The sequence below is a fragment of the Mesitornis unicolor genome, unplaced genomic scaffold, assembly GCF_000695765.1.
Source record: "Mesitornis unicolor isolate BGI_N332 unplaced genomic scaffold, ASM69576v1 scaffold12317, whole genome shotgun sequence".
NCBI lineage: Eukaryota > Metazoa > Chordata > Aves > Mesitornithiformes > Mesitornithidae > Mesitornis > Mesitornis unicolor.
In genome coordinates, this window is record NW_010195794.1 from 1 (window position 1) to 18,005 (window position 18,005).

General features: G+C 38.2%; 1 protein-coding gene across 1 annotated transcript; it reads left to right on the top strand.

Moving 5' to 3' along the window:
• Nucleotides 1–3,253: 3,253 nt before the first annotated feature.
• Nucleotides 3,254–16,364, top strand: ADAMTS5 (ADAM metallopeptidase with thrombospondin type 1 motif, 5; the record flags this gene model as incomplete). Its single annotated transcript, XM_010188243.1, has 6 exons — nucleotides 3,254–3,421; nucleotides 8,980–9,263; nucleotides 10,521–10,704; nucleotides 11,147–11,322; nucleotides 12,151–12,326; nucleotides 15,785–16,364. Coding segments are annotated over 6 exons (1,568 nt in total), but the record flags the coding sequence as incomplete, so codon positions are not given.
• Between the last annotated feature and the right edge of the window lie 1,641 nt (nucleotides 16,365–18,005).

An 18,005-nucleotide genomic window follows, 5' to 3' on the forward strand; every position in this document is an offset into this window, starting at 1 on the left:
CCCTAACGTTCTGTGATTCTGTGATTCAGAAGCCAGGTCTGATTAAGTTGGTGCAAGGAAGAACTTACACACAAAAAAACTGTGTTAAAAGAATGTCATAGGTAACAGAGAGACTTAGAGATGTCCAAGTTGCACATTCAGAAACATCAGCTGTAACAGGGCCTGTGCGTATCTGCACACTATCAAGTCTTTCAGTATGCGCTCATGTGGGGTGTCTGTCATGTAAGGTGAACAAAGTTAGGAAAGGTGAAGTACGGTTCTGCAAGAAGGGGATTCCTGTAGAGAGTGACGTTGTATCTTAAATGGGTGAGAGAGTTATCACAGAGTGTCAAGAAACTTGAATTCTGCCCTACAGGACTGAATCCTTCCAATCACAGAGTTTTGGGTGGTTCTGAATGGTGTTATAAAAAGTTGAGCATTCAAAAAAATTAAGTTCTTAAATTGCTAGTTTGCACCCAACTATCATTTGTATCCTACAGTGAACATGTATTGTGTACTGTGTGATGTTATTCAGCTGAACTTTTTGAACAAACCTCCAGGTTTTGTTATTCACCCAGAGCTGTTTAGTACCTTAGAAGTGAAACTCCTTTTCTACTGGCAGAACTTTATTACCTTATTTCACAAATATTTTGCAGTGAAATAATTTCTTGCAGTGCTGCAACTATAAGCAGTCTTGAGACATTAAATACAAAAGCATTCTTCCTGTAACCTTTAAGCATGCAAGTTGTATTAGAGGAGTTTGCTATATTGAGATTTAGGTCAACCAGTACAGTGTTTTCATTAAACAAAATATGTTTTGCAAATATTTCTGTATAATGAAAAGATTCAAGTACAGTACAAGAAACTGGCTGAAAATCCTGAACAGCTCTACAAAGCAATGTGTATGCGATCCTGATTTAAATGAGGAGTTGTACCACAAATTCAGGGGTATGTCAGCAAAAGCTATGGGATGGGGCTAAAGCCCTCTCTAGTAAATGTTTGCTTAAGTTAGCAGAACACTGGTGAAACATGCTCCAAGGAGTTATTTAATGTCAGCAGAAAATGGTTCTAGTTATATTACTACTAGGCACGTGTTGAGGTTCATTAACCTGTCAGCTCTGCTCCTAGTTCTCAGACATGAGGTGTGACCTGGTGCCATTCAGTGCATTAGCATGAATACAAGCACATAGCATGTGATAGCATTGTACAGAATGGCAGCCAAAAATAACATCATCTTTGTGCTTCTTGAAGACTTTCATTGTTGGCGTCTCAGACTTTGACAGTCAGAGTTAGTTCTCACTGGCACTGTAGCTGCTGATTCATTAAACGCTTGGCCTGTGACACTTCCACAGGATTCATTCTATAGATTAGAAGGGATGCTCTGATTATTTGGTCACTCTGTCAGAGAAATGCATCTGCTTGAAATCATAATCTCACTAGTGAATTATTTTGCTCCACACCAGCATTTGGCTTAAATAAAAGGTTTTGTCATTTTTTCAGAGCAAGTTTTTATGTAGTGCTAGATCAGATTAAAACTTGACATGTACTTACTGATATTCAGCTGTGTCTCAGCACAGAATAATAATAGTGTTATCTAGCCCATATATAAGAAGTATTGCTAAAGGAAAGTGAGTTTACCTATCAGAAAAAAATAAGCCCAAATCTTGCATATAAAACACACCAGTAATTAGATATGCCTTCAGTATGAAAGTTTGATTCATTATGTTTTTGCATCAGTGTATTTGTGATATAGCATTGCAGTAGCAATTAGCAACAGTAGAAACAGGGAAAGGAGTATTAACTCTCATCAGTGTTAACTCTGGTTCCTTGAATAAATTCTTACTAGCATTTATAATGCTACAAAGCCTTTTATTCAAGTAGTAGCTATATTTGAATGATGTTGGTAAATGTGTGCACATCAGGGAAGAGAGAAAAAAAGAGAAATGCCTCCTTCATTGTCCTTCCCACCTGTCCTCCAGAGAGGATTCAGTTGCTGCAGAAGACAGGCTGGCCTGGCCATTCTCAGTCATCACCGGTGGCTAGGAGTGACAGATCAAGTTCCTCTTGTCAGTTTTCCTGTAGCTTCATCCTACGTGGGTCAGCATCACTGGGAGCAAGGCTGCCAGATGATACCTTGGCTTCTCTCACAGGACAGAAACCCTGATTTCTGATCTCCTGCAGCCTTAACAAATTCTGGTCAGATACCTACTTTCCTAATCTCAGGTACAGCTCAACAGTGAGTGCTGCATTGTTCTCTTTCCTCTTGGCTGCTCTTTCAAAGCAGATGAAAACAACATAACAGCAAGTTTATATAAGACTAATAAAATTTGCTGGTTTTCTTCTTTTTCAGCCTGTATTGTAGGTATTATTATTGTTAGTGCTATTGTCATGTGTATTACTATGGCTACCAGAATATGGTATCCTGCAATCCTTGTCACTACTTGTGTCACCTAACAGCTAGTCTACAGAAGTTATACCAAAACGTGAAGCCAGTGGTATGTAGAAGGCTTTTAGTTATTGCAGAATAATACAGCATGTCTCTTATGGCCTAGATGGTTGGTCTTTGCTCTTATCATTAAAGCACTCTTGGTCTACCCCTGAATGTCTGATTAATCATCTCCTGGCCTAGGTTGAAGACACTGAATGTTAAGTTCAGGCTTGAGCTTCCTGCAGCTTTGGTTCCCATTCAGTCTTCTACCTCCTGGATATTATGTTGGCTGTGAAATCATCCAATGGTTGGCATGGAAATTAAAGTTAAACCTGATATTTAAAAACTATTTGAAAACATTCTTCAGATTGTTTTGTCCTTCAGTGAGGAGTGCGCTTTAAAAATTTATGTACTATTAGTTTAGTTGCTTCATAAATACTAACATTTTTCTCCATTTAGAAGGATACTGCAACATCTTTCTAGAAATTGCAGGGCATCTTTACAGAGTGAGGTAACAGTCTTTCTTGCTGAAGATTATCTGGTAAAAAAGTGAGAACTAAATTGTTGACTGATATAAATAAGTACAGTTTACTTTAGGTTTCAGTGCACAGTTCGATGACATGTCAGCTGATGGCATTACTTCCTTGCTATATGTAATGGTAAATCTAATGTCATAGACTTTTTGTGTTCAAGCAGAGATACCATGTTTCAAATGGCCTACTTTAGACTGCTGTTCATAGTTTGAGAATGAATTATTCAATTCTTTTTACCTTGACTGTGAGCTCCAGCAGGTAAACTCTGTTATGGATAGTCACATAATTTTATTTATTTGTTTCATTTCTATAGGTCACTTGCTTGGACTTTCCCATGATGACTCTAAATTTTGTGAGGAGAACTTTGGCTCCATGGAAGATAAACGCCTGATGTCCTCCATTCTGACTAGCATTGATGCTTCAAAACCCTGGTCAAAATGCACTTCAGCAACTATAACAGAATTCTTCGATGATGGTCATGGTATGTATTTTCCCACCTTGTGTCAGCTACGTGTTAGGTTTTACTGTGATGTATTTTTTTAGTAAGAACATTTTACACCAGCTTGTTCATTCCTTGCTCATCTTCAGGACTATCTTGGATGTGCTTGCAAGATGAAGCAAAGATCTAAAAGTCTGGCAGAGTCTCACTCTCCCTTTGCATGGTTCAAATGCAAGAGAAAAGAAAGTTGATGGATTATATGTTGGCAATAATTTGGTTTAGAATATGGAGAGGTTTTTTTAAAAGCATGAAATTAGTTTTGTCTTCCCAAATGCCACAGATATGAGCTCAGAGATTACTTTAAACAGAGGACACAAGGCAATGGCTTTTTCCTCACAGAAATTAAAGTGGGTGATATGGTCTACTTAGTGTTAGACTACAGATGTGAGCATAGTTTATGTGTTCTTGTTACCATTGATTACATTTCTTATGTTTATAATGCCAGTATATTTATTGCATTTATTTATTACATTGTGTTTATTATGTTTATGCAGAGGGGCTGTAAGCAAGAATTAAGACTCCTCTGTGCTCTATATGATAGAAGATTACTTCTGCTTCAGGAGCTTACCTTCCAAGTCATGTAACTAGTATTTGTTAAATATGTCATTTACCCTTTGGAGAAGAAGTGCAAAACTTTCAGTTTTCCAAAAGTCATAATAAAAAAGCATAATCTTCACTATTTAATGAATTTTAAAGTCTTCATTGTGCTCCCAAAGCAACTGCAGTTCTTAAACAAACCATTCAAATTCCAAAATGCTGAGATAAAAATGACATAACTGAGTGAATGGATCAAGTTGTTATGGTAACTAAAATGCTTATGGATGAAAAGTATGGTATGTCTGCTGAACGTAAAGGGCTTTTTTCTTTTAAATATTTTGCTGGCTAACTTCAGTGTGCTCTGAAATATTTTCTCCTCTTTTTCCCTACTGGAGAATGACTTCATTTTTCTCTCAATTTTATTAGATCCATTAATGTGTACTGTCCTGTTTTATGGTCCATATTGCCCTGGCATTGACTGTATATTACTGAGTTAGTCTCCATATATGAAGAGAACTTTCCTTTTTGAGTTTAGTTGCTGAAGTACAGTACAGTTAACTGGAGTAAAAAAAAAGGGACCTCCTGTGCTGCCTCATGTTCCTCTCCTGCTTCAGGCGATTAGAAAGGTTGTTTTCATTTTTTTTCCCTTTTTTGTGACCTTACGTCTTCACTTTACTGTGCACCCAGCTAGCTACTTTCTCCAACAAGAAAGAAAGCAAAGGGAGCATTTCTACCACCCACCTCACCTTTGGCTTGTTTGTACCTGGTGATGCTTGAAATTTGGACCCTTATCAATCTCAATATGGAAGTAAGGGGGACTGTAACAGTCAGTCTTACAGATTGAAGAATATAACTCTGACAGTTTTTCCAGTAGAAGCAGGTAGGAGATTCAGATCCTTCAGAGCTGCATTATGGTCTCCTTGTTCATCATGAGTGCTGACTTGCCGTACAAGAAGTTTAGGAGTCCTCAGCTGCTTATGCTTTTCACAAAGTTATGTATTCTTCACTGCATGTAAAGGGCATAGGATCTGTCAGTCTGTCAATGCATCGGTTAGGGTACGTTGCCCTTTCTAATACTCATAAGTAGTTATCACTCAAGGATGTATTCTCAAAAGAGTTATCGATGTGATGAAATAATTCACAGAAGACCTCTCGTCTTACAGGTCCATAGTCCTCTGGGAATTGATTTAATTACTGATGCTGTTGGTGTGATTTCAAATATGCAATGTTTAGGGAATCTCCTTTCTTGATAGATCAGGCCTTCAGCGACCATTTCTAAGTAACAGTCTTCCTGTTCTGTTGAAGTTTATAATTTTTCAGTTATTTGTTTAAAATCAAAGAATTGTCTAAACAGAACATAAACACTATCTATGAAGTAAAAATGGAAGTCGATGTTTTAAATTGTGGTTTCTTCAAATTATTATGCTTAGAGGACATGCATTAATTTAGGAAGGGAATTTATGGAAGCTTATGTGGGAAATGCTGAACAAGAGGAGACTCTTCCATTCTCTGATAAGCAGCATGGGCAGTTTGCACCAGGCTTTTGGTCTGAATGGGCACGAGCTTACGATTTGTGTTTCGTGACAAACAGGGCATAACAGCATTGGTGTGGGGAAATATATACAGTGCTTCATCTGCTGCTCCTTATGGCTAAGCATAATGAAATGTAAATGAGGTCCAGAAGTTTGGATCTATGAGCAGTATTCTATTACAAAAGAATAGTCAATGTCTTATTAAAGATTGAAGTTAGTTTCCCATAGAGATTTAGATGTTCACCCCATACTGCTGTAACAGCAAACATAACAGTCTTGACTCTCTTAATTCCTTAACATCACTTTATCATGTTGTGATGTTCCTATTTTCTAAATTTGGAAAGCGATGTTGGGGAGCAAACTCGTCTTATAAAATGTGGGTATTTACTATGCAGGTAGCTACTCCTAAACTGGGTATTTAAGCTCCCGTTGTAGTGCAGAGGGGTATAACCAATGGCATCGATGGTTTGGCTGATCTCATAAGTTGTATTAGTGGTGCTGAATTACACCATAAACTCATTTGCCTGAGTAGTGAAACATCTGACAGCTGTCTGAATTGCAGACACCAGCATTACTTATGGTTAAAGTCAGCTAAATAAATCCCAATATAAATGCCTTGTCTAAGGTCAACCAGGAGGTCTGGGGAGGATCAAGGTGCTGATTGTCTGTCTCCTGAGGCCCACTCTGAGAACTGCTAACATCACTATGATATCACCATTTGTTTTGTGCTTATGAGATGACCCTACACAGCAGTTGGACATTTAGGAATAAAAGGCTCAATTAGTGTCCAGAAGACAGTGACATTTATTTCCATCTGCTTTTAGCCAACCCTCCCCGAAGGTACTAATTGCCTTTATTGTCAGGCCAACCACTAGGCTGTGGTGTGATTGCTTGCAATTTATTATGTTTAGTCAGAGTGCTCCATGCTCAGTGAACCTGAAAAAAAAGGACTATTTCTATTTTAATTAATTTATATCCTGGTTATCTGCTTCCTGCACTGATCTTATTCTGCCTTTTTTCTCCAATATATATTTCACATCACATTGAGGAGAGATAAAGAGATGGCTTAATTAACACTGTCATCAGACAACAATGTTACTTTATTCTAAGACACACAGATGTTCTTTGGTTCTCAGGACAAAAAAATGGGAATAGCAATATATACATGCTCTGTACGTTGCTTTTAATGTAGTGAATTGAAGCCCTCTCTGTCCTCTCAACCAGGGGGCCCATTGCAAACCATTCTCCAGTTTCTTAACTCTGTGTTTTCTGACCATTACAAGTAGGAGTTTGGGCCAGCTGGTGGTAAAAGCACCTGCAGTTCATTGCAACTTGTCTAAACATAGATTACCACTGCTACTATCTATAAATGTAAAGACTTTTTTTCCCTCAGTGAGGAATCCTTAGGGGCTTTTCCTGTCTTCAGTTTTGAATTTATCATGTAAGATCAGCTGAAACACCTGGCTTTATAGACACTATACATGTTTCCTCAGAGCAGTATCAGTTAAGGTGCACTTTGTATCATATTTCCCCCTATTCTGAGGGGGAAAAATTGCTATATTTGCTACATAAGCTTGTGAAACCTGTTTGTTATTCACCTGTGAAAGATACTTAAACAAATGTTAACTAAAATGACAGACAGATCAAGTATATCCAAGTATATGACTTTTTTTTTCCTTTTTTTCTCTAAATTTATATTTCCAGTCATGTCAGTCATGGTAGATCTCAGTGATCAGCAGCAGTGTCTATCATAGTGAAATGAAGTGTTATTACCATATTTTAAAACACTGAATAACTTGGGATTTTTATAAACTGCAGTATATATGTAATAGTAGCATATACTACTGAATGTTAGCATGCTAGTGCCCTCCCACCACAGCCCTAACACTGTACTAACTCCCTCCCTCATCACAAGGTATATGAAGTAGGATTTCTGCTGTTTTTTACTTTTACAGAGTGTATTTTTTACAGCGACTTGTGCCAATTATGTCCTTTTCAGAAACTCCAGGAAAAAAATCTGTGCTTCCTCATTCCTCACTATGTCTATAGTATTTTACACTACAACAAGCTTTGAACACTAGGGTACTTTTATTTATCTTTATCTCATGGCACTCAGCTCATCAGTTAGCATTGGCATGCCTTCTCTTCATTAAAAGAGTCATCGTAATTCAGATTAAAGAGAGTACTAGGGTAAATCAGGGTCAGCAAAGAACAAATGGATCAAGTTTAACAAGACAGAGTTTTTTGGTAGTAAGTGATGAGTCAGGAGGAATTCTTGGCTGATTTGGCTAATTGGCCTTAATCTTTAGACGAAGAAAAGAACAGTTGCACTAAGTGTGTGTTTTAGAGAGAAAACACAAGCCATTGAGAGATGGGGTATTTGGTTTGTTGAAATTCACTGCCATTGCTTGAAATTCTATCCCATTTTTCTGTAAATAGTGAGCATTTTCTAGATAGGCTTTTTTTTATCCATGATCCAACTGAAAAACATTTATGTAGGTTGCAAAGTGAGGTAAATTGTGGTAAGTTGTTTTGGCCAAGGATAAGTGAAACTTGCCCAGACCACATATCCCTTTCATGAAGTGTAAAAGAGGTTACACTAAATAAATAGTTCTGCATGTCAACAAGTAAGCTTTTCAGTAGTAAAAAAAAAATCTATCAGTAGATCCTCTAGAACCAAAATGTAAGTTTCAGTTTTAGTGTTCCAGACAAATCTTGACCTCTGCAATGTAATGCAAAACACATACTCAATACTTCATATTTATGCTATTTTTTTTCTTTCTTTCTGTTATGTATGTATTTTCTGTATAAAATGGATAGCCCACTTCAAACTAATTCCAGAAGCAGCCAAGTATCATTCCTTACAAGGAAAGCCCAGTCCAGATTTACCACCAACATTAGTTTTGATATGCAGCTTATGTTTTTCCCTTGATCTGTTGGGTTTTTTTTCTTTTTATTTTCTTTTTGTTGTTGTTGTTGGGGTTGGTTTTTTTCTATTAAGTGCCTCATTGGCTACAAGTCTGGTTTTTGTGATTTTTCTGGCATCCCTTTAGAGGCCTTACTATTTCTGATGTTCTGTTCCAAAATTAAATTGATAACTTTTCTTACTTTGCCATGAGTCTTCATCATTCCTTAAATCACGAATTGATAAATAGAGTGGAATGTGTTCAGAGTCAATTCAAATAAAGAAAACCAGAATGAAAGTCCAAAGGGACCTGAGTAAAACTCATTTACACCCTGAGACTGGAAATAGACAGCTCGACACCTGGTGTGTTGCTGGGTGAGAACACAGTTGCAATAGCATGACCTTGTCCAAAACCTGATGACACCACAGAGCACCTTTCCATTCACGTCAGCATCCTTTGAATGAGGTTCACTGTCATTATCAGTCCACCTAACTTGAATGACAGATTTGCAGCACTGCAGAGAGAACTAGGAAATGAGTAATGATAGGTTGGTTTTCTCTTTTAGGTAACTGTCTACTGGACCAGCCAAGAAAGCAGATCCTGGGCCCTGAGGAGCTCCCAGGACAAACCTACGATGCCATTCGTCAGTGCAAACTGGCGTTTGGATCTGAATACACAGTGTGCCCTGGTATGGATGTGTGCTCTCGCCTTTGGTGTGCAGTTGTGCGCCAAGGTCAGATGGTATGTCTGACTAAGAAGCTGCCTGCTGTGGAGGGAACACCATGCGGAAAGGGGAGGATCTGCCTCCAGGGAAAATGTGTTGACAAAACCAAGAAGAAATACTACTCAGTAAGTTACCAGCTGTGACCCTAGGGAATTCTAGAAAGACATTGTCCTCACAGGTGCTGATTTTTGTAGGAGTGAAAGACACGTTATGGAAGTCAGATTGAAAGCTGCCTTTTTTTTTAGCATGTAATTGGAGTGTTACTGGTGAGGGATACAGGGAAAAGGCTGCTGAGTTTCCGGCATCCTGTTTTCTTCTTGAAGTATGAAAGCCTTCATTCCTGGAAAACTAGGAGCATTTCTTTAGAGTAGAGATTTTCCCCATTCAGTAAGTCAGGTCTCAGGACATACAGAAAGATTGTCAAGGACCTATTCTTAGCTTCCTGACTTCTTGGCAATGGACTGCAAGGTATATTAAATCTGTAAATTTAATTTACAGCCCTTATCCAAAAGGACCCAGGGCCCTAACTCTAATGAAGAGAAAGATTGATTAAGTTCATCGCAAATTTCTGAAGCAGAAAAGTTTGTACCTCCAGTGACAGAGTCCCCTCTGTCAACTTTCTGTGCCTGAAGAGTCCCCAGGCTCTTGTGAACTGTCAACTGCACAGTTCAAATACTTCTAAATCAATTTTAGTTTAGTAATAACTGCCCCTTCTCCTATACCTACGAGAGAGGTACAGACTTGTTGAGCTTTGTGAATATACTTGCAAACTGCATGAGTCATTCTAATCAAGCTACATCCCTTGTAACACCAATTTTTATAGAATTACATGCTTCTTCATGCAGCACCTGTAAGTGTTTGCAATACTCGTTTTAGAGAGCCAAATTAGTAGAGCTGCAAACAGTATCAGACAACTCCATCTCTTGCCAGTAATTCAGAGCAATACATACACATCACAGTAATTGCATTTAATTAGTCACAGATTATCCTTATGAATGTATTCTGGGAGCTGAATCCTCTGGATCAAGTTTAAGGGAAACTATTGGTGGGAATAGCAAAAAAAAGAGAACAGCACATGAGACTATGGACACTACTTCTGGTGCACGTTTGTCGTCCATGAAACAGGCTGAAGGTGGCTGTGCAGAGCAAGGCCTAATATTGCCCTTGCATGCACAGTGCCAAATGACATGTCATCAATATGCAGATAAAAGACAGAAATTAACTCCACTGGGAAAAGGAAGGCTCCTAGAACCTGTTATTCCTGATTAAAATGACCAAGAATCTCCTTCAGTTGAGGAAAACATTAACAGTGTCTTTGAGATCTAGCACCTTTATTAACACATGGATGGTGTCCTTATCTCCCACTGTTCCATATATTTCAGGCTTCAAGCCATGGGAACTGGGGGTCCTGGGGACCTTGGGGACAGTGCTCCCGTACCTGTGGTGGAGGAGTTCAGTTTGCTTATCGTCACTGCAATAACCCAGCTCCTAGAAACAACGGTCGATACTGCACCGGCAAGAGGGTCATCTACCGCTCCTGCAACGTCGCACCCTGCCCAGCAAATGGTAAGTGCCTTCATGCCCAAGTGCCTTTGTGCTCCACCCTCTGTGTTCACAGATAGTAGATATTAAACATCTGCTGTGAAAGGACACTACAAAGGTCCATTGTAGTTTCTCCAAAATGTATTTACCAAGGCAAGACATTCATCATTAATACTATACTGTAGTTCTTCCCACCCTGACACCATACAGAAAGGACACTTGAATGAAAAGAAATTTCAGTCCTGGGAAATGAACCATAATGCACATTTGAGTCCTTTAATGCTTATTATGTCATGGGAAGATTTCAAAAGTAAAACAACTGAAGGTTTTGAAGGCCAGTTCTATGTAAAGAGGTGAAATGGTGTAACTTTAAAATAATGTAAGAAAGGAATTGGAAAACAGATGGGCATAATGATATTTGCAGTGTGGTCTGAAATAGTCACTAATGGTGTGAATAATTCTACAGCTAAATCTTTTCGACAAGAGCAGTGTGAAGCAAGGAATGGCTATCAGTCTGATGCAAAGGGTGTCAAGACATTTGTTGAATGGGTCCCCAAGTATGCTGGAGTACTTCCTGGAGATGTTTGCAAGCTCACCTGCCGAGCCAAAGGAACTGGCTATTATGTGGTATTTTCTCAGAAGGTAACAGCATCTCCAGTCATGATTTCATGCTCCAGTTTAGAAGTGTCATGTATCTTAGAAACCTTTCTCTACAACAAGGGAAAAGAAGTTAATCATATGATTCAACAATTTAACTGTGTGATTAGATTTAATGGTTTGATCCACTGGTTATACATTAGGACCAGAATTGGCCTCTAAAATGAGATCAGTTTTTCCACATCTCATGTGGACTCATGAAAAATATGGGCCTCTTAGTGCACTCTGCACTGGTTTGCTTTCAGTAGTGGATGAATGGGTTGCTGCCTGGAGATTCATATGTCATCCTGGGGTTTTCTGGAGAAGAAAGAATACTATGAGTAACAGAGTAAGTTTTACCCTGAATTATGTTAAGGGAGTCCAGTGTAACTCTTGTGAAGTCAATTAATATTTAGCCTATTATCACAGATGTGACTTGTGGCCAGTCTGTTATATCAGATGCAATTCGAACTGAAATGTCTCCTATGCTTATACTTGCAGTTTTCTACCTCTAAATGTTATGAAGTAAGATTTAGATCTAGATAGCTCAAGTGCAAGACTATCTACAAGTATTGTTATTGTTATTGTTATTTTGTTAATAAGCTGTGAGATCATCATTAAAGCCAAGGTCATTTTAGTGTCTTACAGTGGAGTTATCTGCCATTGCCTTCAGTCCTTTGCTAAATTTAATGTGTTTTTGTGCTAGGAATGTTAGAGGAACTCAGTCTGGGCTGTCAGGGTAGGCGCTTTGTTCTGTATGGGTTTTGCCAGTCAGATTCACAAAAGCAAATCTTTTCCATGGTAGTTTTAACTGACGGTCATTTGATTGCGTAGGTAACTGATGGTACTGAATGTCGACCATACAGTAATTCAGTCTGCGTCCGGGGAAAATGCATCCGAACTGGTTGTGATGGCATCATCGGTTCAAAGCTCCAGTATGACAAATGCGGAGTGTGTGGAGGAGACAACTCCAGCTGCACAAAAATCATGGGAACCTTTACCAAAAAGAGGTAATGATCTTGAGTATTAGTAAATGTATCTTGTGCAAATAGTAACTCTGTTATGTGCTTGCTTGCTTTCTATCTCTAAATACAATTTACTTTCATATTAAGATTGAGCAAAAAAGTACATTGCCTGTACTTTATTGCACTTTCCAGATGTTTACAGCTGACCTCTTAACAATACCCTGAAACTGGCAAATAATCAACTGGAAAAACACTGTACCCAGTCCATTTCTGACAGAAAGTGCCAGTGGTACAGGTGAACACCCCATTAACAGGAAGTTTGCCTAGAATAAGGCATAACATCTTGCACTTCTTGCTAATCTTGCTGGTCAGGTGGCTTGTGGTTTCTAGAGGAGAGAGGAAAGGGCAGCAAGGAGTGAATCAGAAAGTTGTTGGGGTTAGAATAATCTGGATGTTTCCGAAACACTGCATTTTCCAGATGATGCTGTGTTAGCAAGTACACGCTGAGAACATGTTTCATCTCATCGAACTTTGAATGTCCATGAAGACATCCTACCCAATTTAGTGACACGCATTCCTCGTGTAGTTAGTGGCAAGCAGACAGCATTAGAGCACAGCTGCAGAAGGTCTTCCTTAATAGCTGAGGGGGATTATACCCTAAAAATAAGTTTTCAAACTGCTGAGTACAGATGGAGCTTAGATGACTAGATGAGATGTCAGAAGTAAACACAGGCTTAAACATGGCATTTGCTATATCCCTCCATGTGTCATTGGCATAATATCGTTCTCCAGATGGATTATTTTTTAAGTCAAAATATTTATAGCTGTTATCCATAAGATAATTTTCTGTCAAAGTTCAGCTTTCAACTATAATACAAGTAAAATGAAAAGAACCGCCCCTATGGTTATCCCTGACCACATTGAGGGCAGCAATAAGCTTTGTACTGAGATACCAATGACAAGTAAGTCTGTCTTCTGTCTGATCTCTTGTTTCCCTCCCTTTTCAAATCTTAAAGTTCATAGAAAAATGAGAATTTTTAATTATCATTTATATAGATTCCATGGGCTTAGAAACTTTCAGTTGACAATATCTACTTGATATCTGTGGCTGCACTAGTGTACCATCTTTTAAAATGTACAACTTGATTTTGGTTTATATTTCCAAATTCCTGTATAGCATATTGAAAGCTACCAGAAGTTGAAATCTGATTCCTGAAATGACCTTTTCTTTCTATACCTTTTGACATACTGATAAATAGCAGCCAAAAATGGCTTTGAGAGCAAATTTATTCTAAAAATAAACATAACTGATCTTCTTCCTGGTAAACCAATGATTACTTACCTAAGGATGCCAAAACACCTCTGCCAAAAAGAATGACTTTCTAGCCAAGTTAGCAATTATATAAACCAAATCTTTTCCAATTTGTAAATGTTGGAATGTCTGGGATATCTAAATGGAGAAGACAGTGTGAGAGATACTTCATGTGATTCATTAACGGTTCTTGTGCTAGAATCCAGGTTCCAGCAAAAATGTTAAAGGGACTCCATGAATTTCAGTGAGGCCAGATTTGTAGCATAGATATAATTGGAAATTGAGAGATTCAAATTATTCCTACAAAGTTGCCATCTTACTCCTCAAATCATGCCTTCAACTGAAATGAAACTGGTCAGAGAGTAAAATATTAATTCAACATCAATGCATTCAAAAAGTTGCCCCACTTAGCAAGTAATAGCCAGCCTGTAAGTAACTAACTTGATTTTGATTGAAGTGACAAGAGTTTATTTTTCACTGGAAATATTGTCTGGGGCAATTCCCTTATGTGAGTAATTGACTATAAAATTAACCCCTCATTAAAACAGTGAAATCTTAATTTTCTACAAACTGTTTTTACATATGAAAGGGCAGTGGCTGTATCTTTTCGCCACTGAAAAATAGCAGCTCCTGTGTTGCTGTCCATTATAAACCAAAATGCAGCAATCTTTAAACTAAATGTACAGGGTAACTTAAATGTACAAGGGGAAACTAGTATTTCCCATTGCAGACAGTTGCCATAACAGTATCTTTGTACTTTTTTATTTTAAAGCAGTCACAATATAATCTCTGGAAAACTCGCTTCCTAAGAACTTTTTTTAAAAGACTGTAAAGCCTAACTGCCAGAAGTTGGGAAAGAGAATTAAGGCTGCACGTGCTTTTTTGTGCACATGGAGGGTTACAGTTCTTTGTGTAGATGACTTGAATTCTCAAGCATTGCTTTTAGTTTTTGAACAAATGATTTTGTAACTTCAGTAACATGTTTCAACAGAGTTATTTTGGCAACTGTTATGTAAAAATATTTGTTCAGTGCTGTAGAGCAGAGTACCCCCCAGCCTGTTTTTCACACCATATTCCTTCAGCTTTATGGAGGTGCTGAATCAGTAAAGTTTTTGTCATTGTCCCATAACTGCTGGAAATAGCAGGGGAGTAGCACAAGCGTTTAATCTGTAGTCTGTGCAGTCTCTACTTGTGCAGCCAAAAATTCTTGAAATTAGCAGTCTGTTCCTTAAACAATCCCAAAAGAGACCCCTTCTCTTTTATATATATTTAGTATATTTTCTCATTCTTTCTTTCTAGAAGTTTCAACACTAAACTTTTTCAGATATGAGGTACTTGCAGAATGGTTTTATCACAGGTTTAGAAATTGAAAGACATGTCTTCAAAGTCCAGCTGGTAGCTTATAGCTTATGTATAGTCTTTAGATTTTTTTTTCTATATATCAGTAAAGTTAAAATAAATAACACACTTGAGATAGTGATATGTTCCAACACACTTGCAGATTTTGAATGCTTGTCACTTTCAGTAGAAGAGTTAAATATCTTTTTCTAAATCTGAATTAAGATACTTTGTAAGTAGTAACAGAGAGAACTCTGTGATGGTACAAACTAAACATTTGAGTGCACCTCATATTAGACACTTGACAATTAATTTTTGGCTTTATGAATTTGAAAATAATCACATTTTTTCTCAGTAATCAAGATTATTTTTAAATGTTCCCAAGGTACCTCTACCCAGCTGTTAATCTGCTCATGCTTTCCTTAATCATGTTTTTAGCAAAGACAGCAAGAAACAGCTGTAACCAATGCATATCTCATTATCTTTCCTTGGCAAGCAAAGCATGCATCGTATTTCATATCTCCCACCCTTTGCTGAAATATATAAGCTATCTGTTATTTTTCATTCCTCTTGTATATGACTCACATAAAATCATTACTAAAGCTAAAGATTAAGCAACTTTAAATAAGTGCAGTAGAAAATTCTTCACAAATATAAAGAGCAATACAGCAGACAAACAGTGGAACCTGGTTAAATTAATCTTAGATGAGACTCAAGCCAGATAGATTCAAGGCCTGAACTAAAACGAAGCAAGATCTGTCATGCCAGTGACTTCATTAAGCATTGCAGTAAGACTTGAAGCTTATTTCATGCTAGCTACTGAATACTATTTTTTTTCCCCCCCTTCATTCAGCAAGGGCTACACAGATATAGTGAAAATCCCAGAAGGGGCAACCCACATCAAAGTTCGACAGTTCAAGACTAAGGACCAGAGCAGGTTCACTGCCTACCTGGCCCTGAAAAAGAAAAACGGTGAGTACCTTATCAACGGAAAATATATGATCTCCACTTCGGAAACAATCATTGACATCAACGGGACTGTCATGAACTACAGCGGCTGGAGTCACAAAGATGATTTCTTGCACGCAATGGGACACTCTGCCACGAAAGAGGTTCTTATTGTGCAGATACTTGCAACTGATCCAACTCAACCAGTGGATGTCCGCTATAGTTTCTTTGTGCCAAAGAAGCAAGGGCAAATGACTAACTCTGTCACCAGCAGTGGCAGCAGCAGCAGCAGCAGCAAAGTAACTCCACAGCTCTTGCAACCCCGCTGGGTTACGGGGCCGTGGCTTTCTTGTTCTCGAACATGCGACACAGGATGGCACACCAGGACTGTCCAGTGCAAAGATGGGCATGGAAAATTAGCTAAAGGGTGTCTTCTCTCTCAGAGACCGTCAGCATTTAAACAGTGCTTGTTGAAAAAGTGTTAACCTGTGGTTGTGATCTTCTTTAAAAGAGGTTTGATTAAGCCATCGTTGACATACTGGTGTTAGGTCTGCCCAGACAGAGAGAAGCACAGGCTTCAATGTACTTACATACAGTCTCAAATTATGGGCAGAATCTGCCTATTTGGACCAAATGAAGATGTGCACTGCTTTAAGTAATAGTGGGGTGATCTAAATATGTCAAAAAACTAAGCATTAAAGTTGTTATAAGCCCTCTGTGTCTGCAAAAAAATATAAAATAAAATAATGCAAAAGAAGAAAAACTAGTGAATGGAGGATCCTGGGATATTTGAAGGTTACAGAATCATCTCCCCTTTTTCACCTACCTCTAATACAGTATGTCCGTAGAAAACATCACATGTACCCATGACACCACAGTAGCTTATTTTATACTGTTTTGTAAATATCTTTCATTTGGTATGTCACTTTATATCACTTGGTTCTATTAAGAAATCAAAAGACAAACTACGTAAGCAAAGTGATTGACCAAAGTATATCTGCAGCCCTGGTGGACTTGGTCCATTCTTCAGAAAGGGCAGCAGATGTTTTACTGGAAAATGAAGAGCTTGCTGCTGGTTTTTAAAAGTAATACCTTTTGGTTTTGACAAAAGGAAACACATTTTCATGCTAGGAATTTCCTGACAGCAGATCATTATTCTATGATAAATACTGTGTTTCCAACTAAAAATTCTCAGGAGGAGTGTTGCAGCAGCTTGCAGACCAGAGATCCCCATATGTACATTGCTCAAATACTAACACCATCAGTGACTCCTCGCCATGTGTACATCAGAACAACACACACAGAAGGAGGATTTGGCTGCTAGAAGGAATCTGTGTACACTTTGCTGTAAACCTTCCACTAGTTCCAGCTGTGTCACAGCTAGGGGTCCTTGTTGTCGATGAACAATAGCTGCTAGCTTCTTCTTTCCTTAAAACAAAGGCATACTGTATTTTGTAGAACTAGTTAGAGAACCAAAAATTACAGGTAAGGTAATCAAGTGTCTTCTAACTCAGATATTCTGAGGCTGTGTTCAACTGCTTTCTCTGTTATTTTCTCTGTGGCTTCCACCTTGAATCTAACAATGTGTAACGTACCTACATTTTTTGAAGAGGCTATAAAGGTCAAAAAAACACAGCAAGCAGTTAATATTTTATCACTGTTTTGTCCATCATGTCTAACTCTGGTATTCATCTTACCAGCAAAAGTTTGTAACTGTGTCTTTTGTGATTGTTTTGTGTGTGTTTTGGGTTTTTTTTTAAAGCTATAGAAGGCATTCATGTTTTGTATATCTACCACGTTTGGGAGGAAGAGGGGTCACTAGGAAGTCAAACCACATCAGGATGTGGAGGACTTGCCCAATATAAGACTGTTTCCACAGTACAGGCAGTAGCTAGTAATAATTTTCATTGGCAGCAACTTCTGAATCCTGTTACTGTCTGGTAGAAGTTCTGTGGCTAAGGATGGGCATTTCACCTTATGCAGGTAACAGGTTGTCCACAACACAGGTGGAGGCCTGATAGCAACCCTGTTAAAATTGCTTCATTTTATACTAGCAACTTTGAATTAAGCCTTAGAATAACAGGCACTGAAAGAAATGGCTATAATATGCCGATGTATTCCTTTGT